The following is a 23,339-nucleotide window of genomic DNA, read 5'->3' on the forward strand; positions in this document are numbered from 1 at the left end:
ATGAACTTATTGAACAGAGCTGCCATTTTACTCTTTGGAGCTTGTGTCCCCAGGCCTGGAAATCACTGGGAAGCAAGAACAGAGTGGGACTAACCAACTCTCCCCACTTCCCACAGCCAGAGGCAGAAGATAACATTGGAGCAAAGTATAGCTTATGCAAAACAAACTGATACCTCTTGTGTTACATTGCGTCCAACAGCCCAGGAGCCACACAACAGCACCCTCCCCCCACTTTTACAATCCAATAAAAGCTCAAAGCTGGTGTCTCTCTCCATACCATGCTCCTTTCCACTCTTGGAAAGTGAATAAAAAACTTTGCTCTCTGCATCACAGTCCGCATCATTGGCCACCCTGACACTTAAACCAACTTGGAGCAGATTTGCAGTTCCAAACAAATATACACCTTTACAATTCTACCTTTTAACAGTTTGCAACACAACATAAAATGGCTTAGTAAAATACTTTCTACCAAAGACTGAAAGTCCCTTTTAAATAGGAATGTACGATGGAAGCCTTCTTCTTTGAGTTCAGTAAATGCCTACAGTAAGGTCACTGTGTCAAATGACATCAATTACTCCATTTAATGGCTAAAAGCCTTTACTAGCAAAGTACTCAAAGAAGTTCCTACTCCCCTTTCTCTCTGCTCAGCTCCAGCCACACTCACCTTCTTATAGTTCCTTCAAGAAGCTTAAATATGGGGGTGGACTGGGATGGGAGTAAAAGACAGAAAACTGTACTTGAACAACAATTAAAATATAATAAAATAAAAACAGCAAAAAAAAGAAGCTTAAATATTCTCCCACCTTAGGACTCTTTTATTCTGCCAAGAACACTCTTCCCCTAGATATTATCACTCTACCCATTCAAGTCCCTCTCAGAAATAACCTCCTCAAAGAGGCATTGCCTTAAATATCTAAAATAGCACCATGTTCATTCTCTTCCCCTCTGACCCTGCCCTATTTTTCTTTCCAGTGTTTATCTGACTACATTATTTATTTATAGTCTGTCTACCCCACTATTACATAAGCCCCATGAAGGAAGGGACTTTTTATTCATTACTCAGTGTCTAAAACGTGCTCAATAAATGTTTGTTGAATGAGTCAAGGAATAAAGACTATAGCACAGTCTCTCATGTTGAACAATAGAGTACTAGCTGGGGAAAAGTGAGAATCAGCTTGAATAAAGGCTCATTTCAACCGCTACAGCAATCACCTAATGCGATTCCTTAACATGATTTTGCAGAACGGAACCATAATGTTGGATATTTCTGTAAGCAAGACTTTTAAATAAACTAAAAGAGCAAAACAGTCTCTTATCTGAACAATTCAGTCCTGAAGACATGAGGCGGGACAACCATCTACCAATAAACTGGGGGAAGCTGGAGTCGGGTGAAGGGGGCAGCACCAGCAATGGGAGAATGGTTACATGCAGGGGAGCTGACCAAACAAATATACACAGGACAACGGAAACAAGGCCTCTCCCTCTCAGAGAACAGTGTTACAAACATGGAAAGAAGAAAAAAACAGAATGAACCTAGTGGTGGTGGGCCTGCATTAGGGGTTACAATCGAAACTCATGGATTTCCATATAAATAAGTAGATTCCCGAAATCTGTCTGCTGAGACTGCGAGCAGAGACATGCTGATAGCGCTCATCATATGTAGTACAGAAATCTTGGTTTCTGAATACTATGTTCCATTAAAAGGGATCATGGCTAATTCCTAAGCTCAGAAAGTACAAGATGAGCCTGCAACACCTTATGGTGCCAGAAAGCAAGGAAGTGCCCAAAAAATGATGATACATGACAGGAGGACACAGAAGGCAGCTAGAAGGGGGACCCACAGGCCCAATCTGGGACCCAAGCATCAAAACACACAATGAATTATAACCCAATGAATACAGGGTCTATACCAATGTAAATAAATGAATAAAAGTCTAACAAGAAATAAGATTTTTATGTGGTCTGAAGGTACACCCCCATAACATATTTATTAATTACAAAGGGAAAACAAATTTTCCTGTGGGAAAGCTTGGCAGATACCACCTTAATCAAGTGATCAATGCGAACATCATCAATAACGGAAAAAAAACTAAACCAGGCACCACTGGAGAGGACGTGATGAGAACTGAGCACCTCTTCTGCAGCAGTCCTGCTACCCAGCACAGCTTAATCACGATGGAATATCCACAATCAGAATAGAGGAAGACACTACAAAGTAACTGGCTTGTAACTCTCCAAAGTTAAAGAAAGACTGGGGAACAGTTCCAAACTGAAGGACACTGAACAGGCATGACAATTAAACGTTAATTGTGACTCTGGACTGGATTCTTTTGCTACAAAGGAGTATATTAGGACAACTGGTGAGACCTGAATGGGGATCTGAGGATTGGTATAATGTTAGATTTCTATTTTGATAGTTGTGATGTGGTTATTTTTAAAAAACATTCTCATCCATAGGAAATGCAAACAAAGTATCTGGAAGTGATGAAATATCCTGTGAGCAACTTACTCTCAAATAAATGATTCAAAAACATTTCATTGTAATGTACTTGCAACTTGTCTATAAATCTGGGATTATTCCAAAATAAAATGTTTAAAGCAATGCTAAGTAGTTATATCGTAGAGACTACAAACCACATCTACTTAATAAGTGAGAAAAGCTACTAACAACTTAGTGGCTTAGGGCAAAATTTCCAAAGACAGCAGCTTACCCAAACTCAAACTGTGGTATATCAAACAACTTTATTTCTTATTTATTTAGATTGTTTAAGCTGTTACAGCTGTTCCCACTTTTCTCCCCTCCCCCTCCCTCACCCAGCCCGCCCTGTCCCCAGCCCACGCCAACCCCCACACTGTAGTCCGAGCCATGGCTTGTGCGAAAGTGTTCTTTGGTTAACCCCTCACCATCTTTCATCACCCTCCCTCCGCCTCATTTCAGACAGCGGTCAGTCTGTCAGTCTGTTCTATGTATGTAAGCGTCTGTTACTATCTTTTTTTTTTTTAAGATTTTATTTATTTATTTTTTAGACAGGGAAGGGAGGGAGAAAGAGAGAGAGAGAGAAATATTAATGTGTGGTTGCTGGGGGTCATGGCCTGCAACCCAGGCATGTGCCCTGACTGGGAATCGAACATGCGACACTTTGGTTTGCAGCCCGCACTCAATCCACTGAGCTACGCCAGCCAGGGCTGTCTGTTACTATCTTGTTTGTCAGATTATTGTGTTCATTGGATTTCAAACGACTTTAAAGCAAGGGAAAATTATATACTCTGGAAAGCTGTTCTAGTAGTACTGACAATACTGATGTCAAAGGTCAATGTGAAAAACCATAATGAAATGCCAACTCACACCTATTAGCATGGCTGTCATCAAAGGCTGACATAATACACAAGTGTTGACCAGGATGTAAAGAAACTAGACACTAATACATCACTGGTAAGGAGCTGTAGCCACTTTGGAAGTTTGCCATTTCTCAAAATGTTAAACATAAATATACATACATGCTCCATCAATTCCACTCCTAGCTATATATATCCAAGAGAACTGAAAATGGTAAAAACTGCCCTGGCTGGTGTAGCTCAGTGGATTGAGCGCAGGCTGAGAACCAAAGTGTCGCAGGTTCGATTCCCAGTCAGGGTACATGCCTGTGTTGCAGGCCATGACCCCCAGCAACTACACATTGATGTTTCTCTCTCTCTCTCTCTCTCTCTCTCTCTCTCCCTTCCTTCCCTCTCTAAAAAATACATAAATTCTTTTTAAAAAAGGCCTTAAAAAAAGAAAATGGTAAAAACTACCCCAAATATCTATCAACTGATGAATGAATAAACAAATGTGGTATATCCATACAATGGAGTATTAATTTGGTCATGAAAGGGAAGTACTGATACAGAAAAAAATATATTTAGGGGATTACAGAAGGTCAGAAAATCAAAGACTGGCAGAATCACAGTCATCTGTCCAAATAAGAGGGAAAAAAACCCACTGGGACCAAAAGGGACAGTTAAAGTCATTCAGTTCTGGCTCCTGGCAAATGCATTGTCTCTACTAAGGACGTTTCAGGTTAATTTCTTAATCTTTCTATTTTAATTAGGTTTTCTTTTTCCTCACCCAAGGAAATGTTTTTATTGCTTTTAGAAAGAGAAGAAAGGAGAGAGGCATCGATGTGAGAGAGTAATATCGATGGGTTGATTCCTGCATGCACCCTGACTGGAAACCCCAAAACCAGAACCCAGAATCCAGAACCCAGGTATGTGCCTGACTGGAATAGAACCCATAACCTTTCGGTGTGTAAGGGACAATGCCCCCACCAACTGAACCATGAGGCCAGGGCTTAATTGGCTTTTTTTCTAAACCATATTAGGTTTGTCTAAAGACTCTGAAGAAAGCAACATATTTATAAAATGTGAATGGTGACATAATAATCCAATGGAAAAGTGTTCAAAGTATTTAAATAGTAACCCTAGGCCTGGAATCATTTTACAATAAGCAGACTAGAAGACTGGCTAGAGAGAAAGAGACTACTATTCAATGGTACCACCAATGAAAATGCTAAATCTGTACTTTATTTTATTATTATTTTTAATAACTTTATTTTTTAAATCCTCACCCGAGGATACGTTCATTGATTTTTAGAGAGTGAGGAAAAGGGAGAGAGAAACATCAATGTGAAAGAGAACCATCAATCAGCTGCCCCCTGGACATACTCCAACCAGGGATTGAACCTACAACCTAGGTATATGCCCACACTGTAAAGTGAACCCACAACCTTTTGTTGTAAGATAATGCTCCAACCAACTGAGCCGCCTGACTAGTGTCTAAAACTGTACATAGAAACGAGGGAGCATTCTGGGTACCATTAGACTGACCCTACTCTTCAATATAATCAGAAAGCAGCTGAACAATGTGACTATCTTACCATATACACAGATTTTAAAAGGTTTCACTTTCCCTAAATTTTACCCCCTTGATGTTGACATAACATTTATACAGTCATCTTGAATCCTTGGAACACATTGAGTAGGGAAGGAGAGAGAAACCATAAATAAACTGTATTTCACTGATCTACAAAACATCAAATCAGAGGTATATATGTGTTCTGGGAAATTAACTACTTAGGTTTTCTAAGAATACTTTGCTTATATATGTATGATTTATCAAACACTAATAAATGAAATATAGCATCTAAAGATTCTGGTACCCTGAGAAACCAGAGGCTTAAGCAGCTAAGCAACTTGTTCCCCATCACACAAATCAATGTAGTTCCCTGAACTCAGTCATTTTCTATATAGTCAAATGCCATAGTGTGGTGCATATTTGATTTCTGGGACTTAACTATAGAACACTATCTTTAAAAATGTCACAGCCCTGGCTGGTGTGTCTCAGTGTATTGAGTGCTGGCCTGCGAACTGAAAGGTCACCGGTTCGATTCCCAGTCAGGGCACATGCCTGGGTTGCAAGCAAGGTCCTGGGTTGGAGGCGTGTGACAGGTAGCTGATGAATGTATCTCTCTCGCACATTTCTCTTTCAAACATTGATGCTTCTCTCCCTCTCTTCCTCCCTCCCTTCCCTTCTCTCTAAAAATAAATAAATAAATAAAATCTAAACAGAAAAGACATAAATCCTACGCAATAAACTTCTTGATAGTACAAGGTCACTCTATATCAGGGATTTTTAATAGGTGTGCTACAAGAATTTTTAAAACATGCAATATTTGACTGGTCAGGGGCACTGACCTCTTTTCCCTTGGACTGTCAAATAAAAAAATAACAACACAAAATAGCTGTAAGGTGTGAATGAATCAAAATTATACCTATTTTTTTGTCAAGCTAGAAAAAACATTTTTTGGTGTGCTGCAGATTTTTGGTAATTAGTTTATTGTGCTATGAGATGAAAAGGGTTGAAAATCACTGCTGTCTATGAAATGTTTATAGAAAGAGGCATTATAAACGTGTGATTAAGAGCACAGACTGGAACAACTGAGATCTAATTCTGACCTCGAAATTTAGTAACTATTTGTCCTTGAGCAAGATATTTAACCTTTATAGACCTCAGCTTCGTCTACAGAATGGGAATAATAATAGGACCTATATACTACAGTGCCGATGTGTATGATAGGCAGAAAAATGATGCCCCTAAATATGTCCATGTCCTAACCGCTGGAACTTGTATTTGTTAGTTTACAGGGCAAAAAAGGAATTAAGGTTGCAGACGGAATTAAGGTTGCCAATCAACTGACCTTGAGAGGGGAAGTCAGGGTGAGCCCAATGTGATTGCAAAGGCAGAAGAGGAAGGCAGGACAGTCAGGGTCAGAGTGATGCCAGGTGAGAAAAACTTCAGAAGGGACTGCTGGCTTCGAAGATGGTGGGGGTCCAGGAGCCAAGGAACAAATACAGCCTCCAGGAGGTGGAAAAGGCAAAAAAGCATATTCTCTGCTAGAGCCTCCAACAGGGAAAGCAGCCCTGATGACCCATTTCAGACTTCTGACCTCATAACTATACGATGATAAATGTGTTGTTTTAAGTCATTAAGTTCGTGGTAATTTGTTATAGCAGCAATAGGAAACTAATACAATGTGACAATGAGATTTAGTGAAATGTTTATAATGGTGTTTCTCTTACTGTTAGTACCCAATAAGTGTCTGCTACCGTCATCACCTAAAAAACACATATTTGTGTTCTTAAACAATTACAGCATTTACCAATTTTTCCATTACCAGTAAACCAAATAATTTCATCAGAACTAATGTTTTTTTTCCTAGTCTTTCATTTAATTAAAGATGAATCCTAGCCCTGGTTGGTGTGGCTCAATGGATTGAGCACTGGCCTGTGAACCAAAGGGTCACTGGTTCGATTCCCAGTCAGGGCACATGCCTGGGTTGCAGGCCAGGTCCCCAGTAGGGGGTGCTCGAGAGGCAACCACACATTGATGCTTCTCTCCCTCTCTTTCTCTCTCCCTTCTCCTCTCTTAAAAAAAAAAAAAAAGACTGATCCTATATTTAGGCTAATTGTTCACTTTTTTCCAAATGGTTAAAAACATTCTATTTTTCCCTGATTAAAAAGACAAATTTTACTAAATATCTCCTGAAACACAAAGGTGAGATAAATCCACTCTATCCCTCCTCACAGTCCAGATGGGAAGACAAAATTTCGATTTAGGGAGAGCACCCTTCTAGTCAGTTGCTAGAGGGCATGCTTTCGATTCATGAATCACTTAATAAACCCAATTAGGAAAAAAATTTTGATTTAACACTTCATTTCACACATCAAAATCTCTGATTTCTTAAAGAATTGAACTAAAACTATAAATACAACAAATGGATGCCACTGCATGAGTACAATTTGTGACTCAGTCACTAAAAATAAGGGCTTTAAGAAAGCAATGGCCCTGGCTGGTATGGCTCAGCTGGTTGGAGTGTCAACCTGTAACCAAAAGGTTGTAGGTTCAATTCCTGGTGGAGGCACAAGCCTAAATTGCAGTTCAATCCCCAGGCCAGGTTCAATTAATCCCTGGTCTAGGCACATGCAGAAGACAACCAATCAATGCTTCTCTCTTGCATTGATGTTTCGCTTTCTCCTTGCCTCTCACTCTAAAAGCCACCCCCCCCCAAAAAAAAAAGTCCTCCCCTGGCTGGTGTGGCTCAGTGGACTGAGACCACTGGTCCGATTCCCGGTCAGGACACATGCCTGTGTTGTGGGTCAGGTCCCCAGTTGGGGGCGTGCAAGAGGCAACCAGTTGCTGTTTCTCTCCCTTTCTTTATCCCTCCCTCCTCTCTCTCTAAAAATAAATAAGCAAAATCTTTTTTTTTTTAACATCCTCAGGTGAGGATAAAAAAAAACATGGAAGGAATTAAAGTAGAGTTAAGAGGCAATTTCAGGATCTACAAGACATTTACGAAATGTGATGCTGAAACAGCAAAGAAATGGACTAAATATTAAGAAAAATTAGGGTCATGTATTAATTATAATCCAAATAAGCTAGGTGAAAATTTCAAAAAATACCAACCAACATTTTCTGTAATTATATGTATCCACATAAAGAAACCAAAGAACACTGGCTGGCATAGCTCAGTGAGCTGAGAATCAAAGCATCGCAGGTTCGATTCTCAGTCAGGGAACATTCCTGGGTTGTAGGCCAGGTCCCCAGTGGGGGCCACATGAGAAGCAACCACACATTGGTGTTGCTCTCTCTCTCTTTCTCCCTCCCTTCCCCTCTCAAATAAATACATACATACATACATAAATAAAATCTTTAAAAAGAAACAACAACAACAACAACAACAAAAAGAAATCAAAGAGACCCTTGATCAGGCACTCATTCAAGGAGCTAAGTCCTGGGATTGAGAGATAACCACCAGATATTTTGAATAACAGTGGTTAAGTAAGACTACCTAGGTTTAAATCTAGGTTCCACAAATCTCGGTTATTAGCTGTGTGACCTTGAGTAGCTGCTTGACCACTCATCTCAGTATTTTTCTCAGTAAACATAACAGTTCTTTTTTAAAAGATTTTATTAATTTATTTTTAGAGAGAAGGGAAGGGAGAGAAAAAGGGAAAGAAACATCAATCACACGGATGCCTCTCCCACACCCCCAACTGGGGTCATGGCCTGAAACCCAGGCAAGTGCCCTGAAGGGAATCAAACCGGCAACCTCTCAGTTGGCAGGCCAGCACTCAAGCCACTGAGGCACACCAGCCAGGGTCATAACAGTTCTAACCTCAGAGGGCTGTTGTGAGGATTAAATGAGATGACGCATATAATGCAGCCTAGAACAGCAACTGGCCATAGAGTAAGTAAACAGTAAATGTTGGTTCTTATTGCTACCATTTCTCTTTCAGGAGCTCCCAGTGTACCAGCAGAGACAAAAGAGAAGTTCAGTGCAGGAAGTTCTAACATTACAGATGGTATTAAGGTTGTGAGTCCAAAGTTACTTGTCCCACTGAAAACAGTCACAACAATCAGTGTTACAGACCACACGCCAATTTTATTCACAGCCTGCTTTGATCTTAACTAAAGATTTCCTATATTAAATATACATTCATAAACATGGTTTACATCACAGTGAAACTAAAGCAGAGCTATACTTCTATCATGCCTAGAACACAGGTATGAGTACAAGTCTAGCATTTAAACTGATGACTAAGCCCCCTCGCACACATATTCTGTTGAGTTTCTGCTGACAGTATTATTCAAAAATTCACAGAAATATTCACCAGAAAAAAAAAAGTTGGAAGTAAGCTCCAAACTTACAATGAATAAATCAATACATATTTAGTGACCTAAATTACAAAATACCCAAATCTAAAACTTACATTCAATAAAACTAGTAGCTCCTAAAAGACACCATGGGGGGAACTAGGGAGAGGATGATGTGTAAAAGCAAATATTCTTGCCCTCAAAGGATCTATAGTCTAGCGGCAAATCAGATATTATTATATAAAATTACAATATAATGAGAATCTGGGAAGAAGAGAGGGTTGAGAATGTTCTTCTCACCCCTAATCTACATGGGAAAGTGAGTATTACATAAATATTACCAAAATAAACTTATTAAAACTGCAGTTTCTAACTGCCTTGGCAAATGGATTCAAACAGTCAAAATAAAGCAGCTAATTAACAGTAGGAATTATGATTTGCTTTAGCCATATTACATGGTAGTCGGATGAAGATCTGCCAGTTTAAATAAGTCTTAGTTTCACTATCAATTTTTACAAAGGAAATATGTGCACACAAATCTACACAGGAACTTAGAAAAACCTGTCTCGACAATTTTATTTTTTCTTCTTTTTTTTCCTTTTTTTGTTTCAACAATTTAAAATTATAATGTAATGTAACAATCTACCACAGAGAGAATGTCTCCATATGTGAGGAATTTTGTAATATAAAGACACCATACCAACACCATACGAACGCAAGTTACAGAAAAGTGAAAAAGGTGATTACAGTAGTCCCCCTCATTCAGTTTCGTTGTCTGCAGTTTCAGGTACTTTTGGTCAACCGCAACCCAAAAATATTAAGTGGAAAATTCCAGAAATAAAAAATTCATAAGTTTTAAATTCCGTGCTGTTCAGAATACCTCACTTCATCTTCTGTGAGCACTGTATCATCTCTCATCATCACAGAAAGAAGGGTGAGTATGTATAAGATATTTTGAGACCATATTCCTGTAACTTATTACAGTATATTGTTTAACTGTCCTACTTTATTACTAGTTATTATTGTTAACCTCTTACTGTGCCTAACTTATAAATTAAACTGTCTCATAGGTACGTGTGTGTAGGATAAAACATGGCATACACAGGGTTCAGTGTTATCCACAGCTTCCTGGGTCCACTGAAAGGCATGCCCCATGAATAAGGGGGACTACTGTATTTGGTGTTTTGATTACAATCTAAAAATACCTGAAGATCCAACTGAACTATAATATGTCATTTAAGCAAGCTACATTACATCTAAAGCTTAAGAGTTTTTGCCCTGGCTCGTATGGCTCAGGGAACTGAGTGCCGGCCTGCAAACCTGAGAGTCACAGGTTCAATTCCCAGTCAGGGTGCATTCCTGGGTTGTGAGCCAGGTCTCCAGTTGGGGGCATGTGAGAGGCAACCACACATTGATGTCCCCCCTCTCTTTCTCCTTTCCTTCCCCTCTCTCTAAAAATAAATAAATAAGTAAAAAACTTTAAAAAAGAGTATTTAATAGACTATTTAAGGAGCAATAACTGCCTTGAAAGAGTTAACAACAACAACAAAAAAAAACAACTACATTATAGCATTGAACTTCTTTTCACCTTCTAGAAAAATACCTTCCCTTCCAATTCTCCACATCAGTATTCTCTTTATTATTACCAGGATGTACAAAAAAGGAATCCAATCTAGGACATTAGCCATTTTACTGAGACTACCACTACAAAAAACTTTAGAAATGGGACATATAAAAAGACTGTCAGTTATAGCTTTTAAAAGGTATGTATTCATGCAGTTCTATGATTTCCTTCCCTATATGAATTCCCATTAGTCTCTGGGCAACCTGTGTACAAGGAGCGGGCTGTACCTTGGGTTTTATTTTCCCAAGGACAGAACTTAGAAGGTGTGCAACAAACGTCTGTCGGACTGTATCAAATCAACGGTAGTGCCATCTCCAACACACATATCAGTGGCTACATTCCTTTGACATTTCAAAATTAACAGACCTATACTTTCATATCAGCTTACAAGCATACTTGCAGTATTTGCCATTTAAAGTGCATGTAAAATTGTAATTTATAGATAAAAAAGCCACAGTCATGGTATCTTGTTTAAGTTATTTTTTACCTTAAAGGAAATTTCTTAAAATGATTTTATCCTCAGTATAAATGTTAGTGAATAGTCTAAAATAAATGTAGTTTTACACAATGTTACCATAAATTTGAGAACTGATTCAATTTAATGCCACTTCAATGCTTACCCCTACTTATTCTTGCTTCTGCCCACTCATGCATTTTTAAAAGTCTTTTAGAGCCTTCTTTGTCAAAAAGACAGCAATCTTCCCTAAAAATAATGTAAATTAGCTATTGTAGTCATTGGCTATCTTCTTGAACTTCACAGCAATTTTAGATTTCCAAGGGCAATTTAAGTATTTTAGTATTACTCTACTTTTGTTTCCATGAACTAAAAATTTATAGGTAAATTGGTAATTTGGAAAGATGTTGGCAGACAGTCCGTCTTTATTATAACAATTATAATAAAATCGCAACACAGGACAATTTTTAAAGTCCTAGAAGAGGTAACAAATGACACCAAATGACAAATTATAGTGCCACATGCACACTCGTCAGAAGTTCGGAAAGTTGTGCCCAACCACTCTCCAAGTGCCTGCCGTCAAGACCTCTGGAAATCAAACAGGAGGTACTCCCCTCTACGTGGTTCTTCCAAAGCAGAACTACTGAACAGGTGGCCCAAGTACAATTCCAGGGAAGTTCTAGGAAAGGTGAGCGGGCCCTAAAAGGATCTCCAGAAAGTACAATCATTCATTCGTCTCCGTAAATTCAGACTGAGTATGACCCCCCCTCTCAGTGCAGGCCCTGCAGGATCGAAATGAATCAGACTCCAAATTCTGATCTCTAGAAGACAGACGAGGTGGCAAGGAGTGGGAAGGTACACAAACAACTATGAGCTTTGTCTGAGAGTTTTGCGGTATGGACCGAATCTATTTTTCACCCAGATATATACAGGGCATTGCTTACAGCAAGTGCTGTCTGCTAAACAAATGAATAAATAAACAAACAAATATGAAACGCTAAGACGAGCCGGGGGTTGCGGATGCGTATTCGCCTGGGTCCCCGTGGCCCAGCGGCCCACCGCCACTGGCCCCAGGTCGGAAGGTTACCCTCTCCTCCTCTCGCTTCAGGCAGCGGCAGCAGCCAAGATTCAGCTTGAGCTGGCCCCAGGCTGCGCCCTCCTCGAGCCCCCAAGCGGCACCTACCATTGGTGTAGGGAGACCCGGAGGCCGAGGTGGCCCCGTTCTGAGCCTGGAGGCCGGTTAGGGCGCCGCCAGGGGCTGGTATCCCCGGCTGGGACATGACGACGGTGGTTATCGGTGGTTATCGGGTTGGAAGGGGATGGTCGGGATCTGCCGACAGCTCCAAACAAAAAGGTGAAAGACGACTGCTAGAAGCGAAGGGAAAGAACTAAGGACTTAGTACTGAAGGCCTGGGAGAGAGACGGGGGTGCATCAAGCCCTAGGCCTAGCGCCACATTGTCCCCAGTCCACCGGCGGCCACCGGTTGGCCTGGGAGCTGAGGGTAGAGAGTTGGACTTGGGGCCAGAACGCCGGGCTGGAAGGAAGCAGCCAAGCTGAGAGAGGGGAGAGGCCCCCACCGGAAGTGCCTGTCAGCCGCTGGCTGCGCAGGCGCAGTGAGGACACGTGGCACTTCCGGCTCCGGGCTGGTGACTGCAGCCGCATTCAGTACTCTCCCAGTAGGGCTGCCCTGGGGCCACCTGACTGCACCGGGTGTCCTAGCCCTAAGGACTGTGCTTGGCCTTGCCTGCCACGTCACTGACTCTTCCCACCGGCCGGAAGTAGCGTGTGTCACTGCTACGGAAATCCCCACAGTAAACGTCATCTTGCCGGCAGGGTCAGGATCTTAGCGCAGTCAGGGCTTCACTGGCTGCTTTCGTGGACTGGGACTGACAGTTTCTCTCCTGGGGTTTTTGTGAAGATTACCTGAGATTGTAGACGTCATCGTCCTCTGTTGAGAGTATATCTCCGGTAGCTGCAATGTTCATCGCAGTATTTCATTACACATTTAGTCATCATATTCCAGATGTAAGTTGTAAGGGAATTTTTAGAAAGAGGTAGTTAATTACGTACATGTCCTAAACGTGTATTCATTGTGGAGAAACCTTTGCTTTTTGACCTGAGAATTCAGAAGTAATTTTAATTGTGAAACTCGCTGATTCATAGCATAGTCACGCTAAAGTTCATTAATAGTACACTAATCAGCACGTTTAAATGGCAGTTTTATTTCCTCATCTAAGAGTTTACAGTAAGGTAAAACATTCAAACTTCCTTTCTGGGCGAGTAGACTTTTTTTTCCCCCCCTCCAGCCAAAGTGAGATAGAAACTGGAATGATGAGTCAATATACTTTATGGATGATCTCAATAATCAACTTAGCTATCTCCATTCTAGGTAGGTTTATCCTGCTCTGTGCTAACAATTAAGTCCTTTAAACTACAGATTTGTACTGTTGATTAAAATGCAATGTCAAAGTTTTCGCAATCCCTGAAATACATCTCACTTACTTAAATATCAAATGCCTGCTATAAAATGTTAGATTACATACACAATGAGCAAGCCCTAAACCGCTGTACAGATCTGAAAAGCAAACAGTATGAATTCAAACATATTAAATTTTATCCTAACCCTATTCAATCATTTGCCTGAGAACCTTACTAAAAATGTGTGTGCTCTGTGAGCCATTCCACAACTCCTTTGTGCAAGTTACAAAGTCTTAAGTCTTCTTCAGGATAAAGGTGACACTTTCCGTCACACTGTGTTGATCATACGGCCCCATCACAAACTCCCAAATCATACAGCCTGAGAACACTTAAAAAGATGCACAAGCTCAAACGTCTCAGTCTTTTAAAGAGAAAACAGACCTCAAAGAGAAGCAACCTTCCTGAGGTCAGACAGAAAATCAAGTGACTCTTCAAATGGGCAAATGCTTAATTCTGGTCTCAAATTTGCATTAGTTTCTTTCTCATTTTTATGTAACTCCTTAATGATCTTGGTTTTTTTGACCTTGGCACAGGAGTTTGATTTAACTAAATCAAGCTTCTTTGAACTTTGTTCTGTTTAAGCAGTATCTGTGTTCAGAGGGAAGAAAAAAAAAACCTGATGGAGAGGATTAGCCATTTAAAAAAGTAAATAACCTCATTGGTTAAATCAGGTTAAATATACAAATAATTTGCTAATAATTAAACAATGTTTTTTTTCCTAAAATTTGTTCTACCCATGTTGCTATTACTCCTCCCAAAATTATAGTTAAGTTCCTTAATTTTTTTGTTTACATTTTTAGTAACAAACTATAGAAATGATCCCTGAAAGTATAGTCTTCTTGTTTACATTTTTAATGTAGTCACCTTTAAAATACTGAGAAGAAAAGCAGCATTTGTCATCCTCAGGGACAATAGGAAGTTAAGTTTAAGGAACTGAGGTAAGACAGCTTATTTTTAAAGTTTAGTATTGTCCACACATTGTCAAATCCTTCTCTGATGTCTAAAATGTGGTCACACAAATATCAATAAAAAATTGTAGTGCTATTACCAGTTGTTAAGGGTACTGATGTTTCTTTGGTCAACTACCTATTCTACCCCACACTACCATACACTTTTCTAAACTGATGTTAGTAATACATTCAACTTTTTTATCCTATTTTCCAGAACAACAGAACCATTCTGTCACATCTGCACACTTCATATATATCATATGTGTCAGATTTTCTGTACATTATTTTCAGAGCCTTCAACTCTGGCTGGATAGCTCAGTTCGCTGGCATGCTGCCCTATGCCAAAGTTGTGGATTCCATCCTCAGGGTACATGCAATAATCAACCAATGGCCCTAACAAGGTGGCTTACTTGGTTGGAGTGTCACCCCATATACCAAAAGGTTGGGAGTTCCATCCCAGGTCAGGGCACATACCTAGGTTACAGGTTGGATCCCTGGTCCAGGCAGGGCACATATGGGAGTCAACTGATCACTCATGGATGTTTCTCTATCACATCAATGTTTTTCTCTCTCAAATCAGTAAGTATATACCCTCAGGTAGGAATTTAAAAAAAGAACCAACCAATGAATGCATAAATAAGTGGAACAACAAATCAATGTTTCTCTCCCCATCTCTCTCCCTCTCCCTCTCTCTCTCTCAAATCAATAAAAAAAGAAAATAAACAATAAAGTGACATCAAAGTGTTTGAGTCAGGAGACAGCACTATGCAAAGAACATTCCATTAAAGGTGATTCTTTATTTAGACGAGAGAGAGAGAGGTCACTGATACATGGAAGTGGACTTAGGCTCACAGCAGGGCCCCTTTGCCTGCCCACTCATGACTGTTGAATTGTCAGCTGATAAACAGAGTGGGAAAATTTTTTTAAAGCCTTTAACTATTTTATTTTGTTAAAAAAGATTTTATTTATTTTTAGAGATGGAAAGGGAGAGAGAAAGAGAAGAGAAACACTGATGTGCAAGAGATACACTGAGCAGCTGCCTCTTGTCCCTGCCACAACTGGGGATGGAACCTGCAACCTAGGCGTGTGCTCTGACCAGGAATCCAACTAGAAACCCTTTCTTTGCAGGACAGTGCCCAACCAACTAAGCCACACTGGTCAGGGCTGGTCTTAATTACTTTTAAACATTTGTTCCATTTCAAACAAGCAAACAATGAGTTCAATTACAAACAACAGGTTTGTTCTGAAACTCTTGTGGCTCTGTTTTAGGAACAGTTCTTTTAGCTTCATTTGCCCCTGACAGGACATCTGTTTGTATCTGAAGTCAGTAGTTCCAAAGCTGCAGGACAAGTACACTCATCTCACACCATGCCAGTCAATCCTATTGCTTTCTTTGAAAACCTCAACTTTGTGTAGTTTTCGCCTTTCTCTCTGCCCACTGATTGCTTTCATCTTGCACTTGAACTGTTGGGATAGCCTTTCTGGTTTCCCTCTCTTGATGTATCCTACATGTTGATTGAACTCCTAAATACTGATTCTGTTTATTTTCCTGTACCCCAAAATCTGTTGCTCCATGTGCCTGCTCCATCAAGTTAAAGGTTGTCTGCATGGTCTTTCTCATCTCATTCTAAGGAAAATCAAAGTCCTACCCATGGCCTTCAAGGCCCCACATGACCTGGTCTTGCTACTCCTCTGTGCTCATCTTTTTCTACCCTACCTCTCACTCACTCCACTCCAGACACACTTGCTATTTCTCTTGCCACTCAAGCCTGCTTTTGGGGGGTTTTTTTGGTGTTTTTAAACTATATTTTATTGATTATGCTATTACACTTGTCCTGATTTTTCCCTTCCCCCGCCCCTCCACCCAGCACCCCTTAGGTCATCCCCCAACCATTTTGCATGTTCATGGGTCATGTGTATAAGTTCTTTGGTGACTCCATTTCCTATACTGTATTTTACATCCCCATGGCTATTCTGTAACTACCTATTGTATTTCTTAATCCCATTACCTCTTCACTCATTCTCCTCCTTGCCCCTCCCATCTGGCAACCTTCCAGTAACTAAGTTTTCTCTTGCTTTTAAGAATCTCTCTTTATCTTTAACTTTTGGCCTTTTAATAATGATGTGTCTTGGAGTGGGCTTCTTTGCATCCATCATAATTGGGATTCTCTGTGCTTCCTGGACTTGCATGTCTATTTCCTTCACCAAATTAGGGAAGTTTTCTTTCACTATTTTTTTCAGATAGATTTCCAATTTCTTGCTCTTTCTCTTCTCCTTCTGGCACCCCTATGAGGCAAATGTTGGACCTCTTAAAGTTGTACCAGAGGCTATTTATACTATCCTCATTTTTTTTTACTCTTTTTTTTTTTCTCATTGTTCTGCATGGTTGTCTTTTGCCTCCTTATGTTCCAAATCATTGATTTGATTCTTGGCTTCATCCATTCTACTGTTGTTTCCCTGTAAACTGTTCTTTATTTCAATTAGTGTATCCTTTGTTTCTGACTGAGTCTTTTTTATGCTGCTGAGGCCTTCATTAAGTTCTTGGAGCATCCTTATAACCAATGTTTTGAACTCTGCACCTGATAGATTGCTTATCTCCACTTTGTTTTGTTCTTTTTCTAGAGCTTCTTTCTGTTCTTTCATTTGAGCCATGTTTCTTTGTCCCCTCATTTTGTCAGCCTCCCTGTGTTTGTTCCTATGTATTAGGTAGAGCTGCTTTGACTTTATGTCTTGGTAGTGTGGTCTCATATAGTATATGTTCTGTAGAGTTCAGTGGCACAGCCTCCCCTATCACCCAAGCTGAGTACTTGAGGTGTGCCCTTTGTGTGGGCTGAGTACACCCTCCTCTTGTAGTTGAGCCTTGGTTGCTGTTCACAGATCAATCAGAGGGATTTATCCAGACCAGTCAGCTGCAAGGAGTAGCTGTGAACAGTAACCACCAACCTCTGCCCTCTGTGGAGGGTCAGCTGTGCAGGGGCAGGGTGGTGGTGTTCCAACATGGTCGGTAACTATCCATTGGGTGCATTGGCCCTGGGTTTTGTCGGATGGTTCAGGCCAAGGTCAACCTCCATCTGTGTTTTGCCTGGGCCACATTGTCTGGGTTGTAAAGCAATCTGAGATTGTGGTTACTTGTGCAGGGCTTGGAGATTCCCAGGTGAAGCCAAGCTGTGACTCTACTCTGGCTGACACTAGGGCTCACTGAAGCCAGCTGTTGCTTGTTTGATAGGATTTAGGAACCAAGGCCAGCCATTCATATAGAAAAGCAGTTTGGGTGGGCAGGTAAGTTGGGTGGATTAGAACCTCCGTGGATTTCCAAGCTGGATCACACAGTGTTAGCCAGTGTTAGTGTTGATTGAGTCTCAGATATGGCACCAGCCTACTGGCTCTGTCCGTGGGGAAGGCTCGGCAAAGCAATAATGTCCTCTGCTCACCCTGATGCCAGACACTTCAGTCTCTCCTTATATATCACCGGTGCCCTTCAAGTTGCCACCCTGGGGCTGCTGAGTCCATGTGTGGGTTCCCCAAGAGGAACTGCTTAGGGCTCCAGTGGCCTCCTCCACCGACTCAGTCCCACTGGTTTTCACAGCCATACATTGTGGGGACTTATCTTCTTGGCACTGGAATCCTGGGCTGGGGAGCCTGGTGTGGGTCTGGGACTCCTTGCTCCTGAGATATTTCTTCTGAATTTTTATCCATGTTGGTGTGGGACCAGCCCGTTTCATGTCTGCACTCCTCCTACTGGTCTGGATGGATGTAGTTTCTTCAATTTCTTAGTTGTTAGACTTCCATTCAACTCAATTTCTGACATTCCTGAGTGATGGCAGTTCTATATTTTAGTTGTAATTTTGATGTGGTTGTATGAAGAGGTGAGCCATGTCTGCCTACGCTGCCATCTTGACTGGAAGCCCCTGACTTTTACATTTACTTCCATTATCTGGGATCCCTGTTCTCCAAGACACCCATGTAATTCGATCTCTCAACCCCTCTGCCTTTATTCAAATATCACCTTATCGAAAAGGTCGTCTCTGAACACCCTAGACAACAGCATACCCTCCCTGCTCACTCTCTATTCCCCTTATCTTGCTTCCCCCATAGCACTTCTAATTATTGTTATATATTTGAATCTCTGTTTATCTTTCTTCAGTGGAATACAATTATATACATATCCTGTCAATTCTACAGGAATCATTGTGGTTTCACATCTGCCTCCTTGTTTAGATGTTACGGAGTAGAGGCCGGGGACTGTGTCATCTTTACCTCTGTGTTCTCAGCACTTGGTTTGGGGTCCCAAACTTCACAGGTGTTCTATGAACACTTTTAAATAAATAAATTTAAAGTGTGATTTCTTCTAATCTTCCATTCTGACTATTTTGACCTTCATTCATTAACTACTATAAGGTCGTATTGCACTTAGAGCTAAACCACATCACCAGCACTTGTTACTAAACTATGTTAGTCTCTTATTCTTTTAGGTTCTTAATTATTATGCTACCTGGTGTCCCATCTGATGCAAACCTAGTAGTGTAATTGAAATAGTGTCAACCTCTGGTCAGGCCCGTCTTCCCTGGGAGGCACCGGAGGTACAATATCAAAAGCCGATCCTTTTTCTCCCTTAACCCAAGATTCATCCTTTTGCCCCCACCTCCTCTATGAGCACCCTGGCACCCTAATAGCAGAGATCTGAAATGCAGCTTCCCCTCTAAACCTATCTTTCCCCATATTTTCTGCTGAATGTCCTCACCAGCTCTTTCTTTCATTCATTGATTAACTAATTCATTCAACAAATATTGACTAAATGCCTTCTCTATGCCAGGCACTGTGCTAAATACCAAGCAAAATCAAAATAGAACATACAGAGTCTCTTCCTTCTATGGAGTTTACACTGGAGGAAATGAAATTAAACTGTAAATTAATATATATCTTAAGTTTAAAATCAGTAAGTGCTAGTGAGGTATTTGGTACTAAGATAGAGACTAGCAAGCAGAAATCTGATTTGGATAAGATAGTTAGGACAGGAGGGGATATTTATTTAATTTTAAAATATTTTATTCAGAGCCCTGGCTGGCATAGCTCAGTGGAATGAGCATGGGCTGCAAACCAAAGCATCAAAGGTTCGATTCCCAGTCAGGCCACATACCTGGGTTGCAGGCCATGGCCCCCAGCAACCGCACATTGATGTTTCTCTCTCTCTCTCTCTTTCTCCCTCCCTTCCCTCTCTAAAAATAAATAAATAAATAAAATCTTTAAAAAAATAAAAAATATTTTGTTCACAAATGTTTAGAGAGAGGGGAAAGGAGGGAAAAAGAGAGGGAGAGAAACATCAATCACCAGCAATCTTTTAGTCCGCAGGCCGGCGCTCAATCCACTGATCCACACCAGCCAGGCCAGGAGAGGATATTTAAGTTACAATCTAAAGTAAGGGAAAGCTGAGCCCTGGCCAGGTAGCTCAGTTAGTTAGAGCATTGCCCTGATACACCAAGGTTGTGGATTTCATCCCCAGTAAGGGCACATACAAGAAGCAACCAATGATGAATAAATAAGTGGAACAACAAATTGATGTCTCCCCCTCTCTCTCATTAATAAATTTTAAAAAATTTTAAATAAAAGAGAGGGAAGCTAGCTATCTATACAAAGAAGATGGGGAGAAGGAGGGATCTGGCAAACAGAACGGCATCTACAAAGGCCCAGAGGCAGCACTGAGCTTGCTGTGGTGAGCAAGGCAGAATGGCAGGAGATATGACTGAAGAAGTAGAGGTGGGCGGAGCAGTGAGAGCCTTATAAGGCAGTGTAAGGGGAGGAATTGAACCAACTCACGCTCAAAGATGAATCCATTTTTCAAAACTTAGTCCATAGCTGTGAGAATAATTGATTGGGAGGCAAAGAATAGAGTTGTAACCCAAGTCAGAGCCAACAATGGTCTGTGGTAAAGTGCATAGTGGAAACAGTGGACTCTCTAATCCAAGTTAAAACTTTGACCTTTACTATCTCCTTTACTTTTTCTAGCAACATGCACTCCATCATAAAATCTTAGAGGTTCCAACCTTTACCCTTTCTCACACATGACTCCTTATGTCTCTGTTTCCAGTGACCCAAAGCAGGTCCGTGTAACCTCTCACCTGCATGACTAGCAGCCCCATTGCCAACCTCAGCTTTCAGTCTGGACTTGTTCCAATTCAACCCGCACGATGTTGCCAGAGCAAACTTTCAAAAACCACAACTCTGACCATGTTTCTGTTCTGCTCAAAATCCCCCAAAGGCTGAATAGTTTAGGAGTCAAGGTCCCTGAGAGTTCAGCCCAAATCCAGTCAAACCTGGTGCTTTTTCCGTCTCTATTCCTTCCTGTGTTATTCTCTCATTAGAATACATCACCCTTTCTCCATATTAATTCCCATTTTACATATACAGGAACTGAAACTCTGAGTGCCTAGTAATGTTAGAACCAGAGTCTCAAGCTAGAGGTTGTACTCTTAACTATTATACTCTATTTAAAAATGCAGCCATTAAAATTCATATTTAGAAGAATACTTAATTATATGGGGAAATGCCCATCTTAAATAATTAAAATTTGAATTTTAAATGTGTTGCAAAACTATGTATAATATAATTATAATCTTATAAAATTGATTATATTTGTGAGATATAACTGGGGGTGATTTTTGTTTCCATTTTATTTGTCTCGTTTTTCCAAACTTTTTACAATTACCATATGTTACTTTTATAACAAACAATAATCATAAAAATGATTAGGGGAACATATCCCATGTATCCTTTAAGGCTTTCCTCAAGTACTGGCATTTCCTGCCTCTGCTCTCTCTCACCCCTACCACCACTCAGTACTTTCTTACCTTTTCTCTCCCCCGTCTTCTTTCATGATTGTGACCTAACATACCTCCCTGCCAAACCAAAATGTCCTTGAGTGATGACACTATGTCTTGCTTATTGTCACATTCCTCCGTTCCCAATTATTGTATGATATGTGGCTGAAGCCAATATGAATCATAATTTAGATTTTTTAAAGGCTGACTAAAATGCCAGAAATGTCAGGAAAGAGAGGCCATCCAGATAAGAGCTACAGAGTAATCTTGAGAAGCCCAGTGAAGTGCCTCAGGCCACCTATGAACCCAAACTGACTTCGAAAGTAGGTGAGGGAAGGCAGACTAGAACAACAGGATCCTGTAACTCAGATCAGTGGACTCTCGGAAAATTCTTCTACCCCTTGAGGACAAAAATGTACCTAAGAGTCCTTCATGTTATGAAGAATCACTTGCTCATATGTACTGAGCACCTATTGTGTGCCAGACTCTGACAATAGGTTCAGGAGGGGGAAAGGCAGATGGGGTCCCTACTTCAGGAAGCTTACAGAATGTTTGCTGAGGGAGAGGTTTATATAAATAAACCTAGATACAGTGGTGCCTTGGTACTCATCGTTAATTCATTCTGGAGCTAGTGACAAGTTCCAGAACTAGTGACAAGTGCCAAAAGTGATGAGTACTGATTGATGAAGCATTTTCTCTGGCAGGGTGGTGTCATGACTCATACAAGTTCTAGCAAGTGTGATGAGTCCCAAGCAAGCGCTAAGTACTGAAACCTCTTTCTTCTTGTCAAAATGCAATGAGCGGGGGTATGACTGTACTTAGATGTACAATTATAATTTCAAGGATGAGGAAAGTTGTCCAGGTGCTAGGGAAATCTGTAAAATAAGACTTGACCAAGTCTGAGAGAGAGGTTTAGATGAGAGAGGACTGTCTGTGCTGAGAGCTGAATAGTGTTCAGGAGTTCGCTAGGTGGAGAGAAGCCTAGAGAAACCTTTCTGGCAGAAGGAATGGTGAGTGGGAAGGGAGGAGGCATAGAGTGAGGCATTTCCTGAGATGAGCAGAAAGGGGAAACTCCATCAGAGCCAGTTACAGGCCTTGTTGGCAATCTGTTGAATAATGTGATTTGGTCTCCAAACAGCTCTTCCTTCTGTTCTCATAGCTTAGAATCCTAGGCTTGAAAGTTTGGATAAAAAAGGGGTTTTACTGAAAGTAATTTCATAGGGTGATGTAATCATAAATTCCTAACTGGGAAGGTCATGGTGGGTAGTCATGCCCCAGGCACATAACCTCTTTAATATAAGGTTTACTCTTTGCCTTATGCAAGCAAAGGCATTTTGTTTGCTCTACATTGTTCTTGTATATCTAGGTTAACACATTTTTAAAACGCCAGAGTAATCCTTTTTCTTTCAGACAACTAGGAGGCATAATCACCCTCAAGGGAGCGCAGAATCTTGTTAACTACCCTGTAATCCAACCCCCACCTTGCTTTCTCCCACCTTCATTTAATCTTCCTTATGTTCCCTTCTTAATTCCAAATTCAGGAAAGAAACTCTGAACTGTCATTCTGGAAAGCATTTTTTCATCAGTCTGTTGAGAACTTGCTTCTGGTTGTATCCTGTTTGGCTCAAATAAATTTATATAAAAATACAAGTTTGGACCTTGTCACAAGATCAATCTTAGAAGCACTGTCATCTCACCTTCCATGCAAGGCACCCAAATACTCCCATTTTACACACATCCAAGGAAGGTACCAGAACACTAATCTATAAGCAATGAACTGCAGAGCCAAGATAGTCTTGTTAAAGCTCAATATCCAGCATCCAATGT

At 40.7% G+C, this 23,339-nt stretch overlaps 1 protein-coding gene and 1 pseudogene across 4 annotated transcripts in view; both read right to left on the bottom strand.

Moving 5' to 3' along the window:
* Positions 1–12,842, bottom strand: part of SEC24A (SEC24 homolog A, COPII coat complex component) — a 67,716-nt gene extending 54,874 nt beyond the window's left edge. For all 4 annotated transcript variants that reach the window (XM_045828722.1, XM_045828717.1, XM_045828713.1 and 1 more), the window contains exon 1: positions 12,452–12,842. In XM_045828722.1, coding sequence (XP_045684678.1) covers positions 12,452–12,548 — 97 coding nt within the window. In that variant the 5' untranslated portion in view covers positions 12,549–12,842. The remainder of the gene's footprint in view (positions 1–12,451) is intronic.
* A 1,634-nt stretch (positions 12,843–14,476) lies between these two features.
* On the bottom strand, positions 14,477–14,585 carry LOC123813279 (annotated as a pseudogene).
* Positions 14,586–23,339: the final 8,754 nt, after the last annotated feature.

This window comes from Phyllostomus hastatus, unplaced genomic scaffold (genome assembly GCF_019186645.2).
Source record: "Phyllostomus hastatus isolate PE091 unplaced genomic scaffold, TTU_PhHast_1.1 phas_contig_150, whole genome shotgun sequence".
Classification (NCBI taxonomy): Eukaryota; Metazoa; Chordata; class Mammalia; order Chiroptera; family Phyllostomidae; genus Phyllostomus; species Phyllostomus hastatus.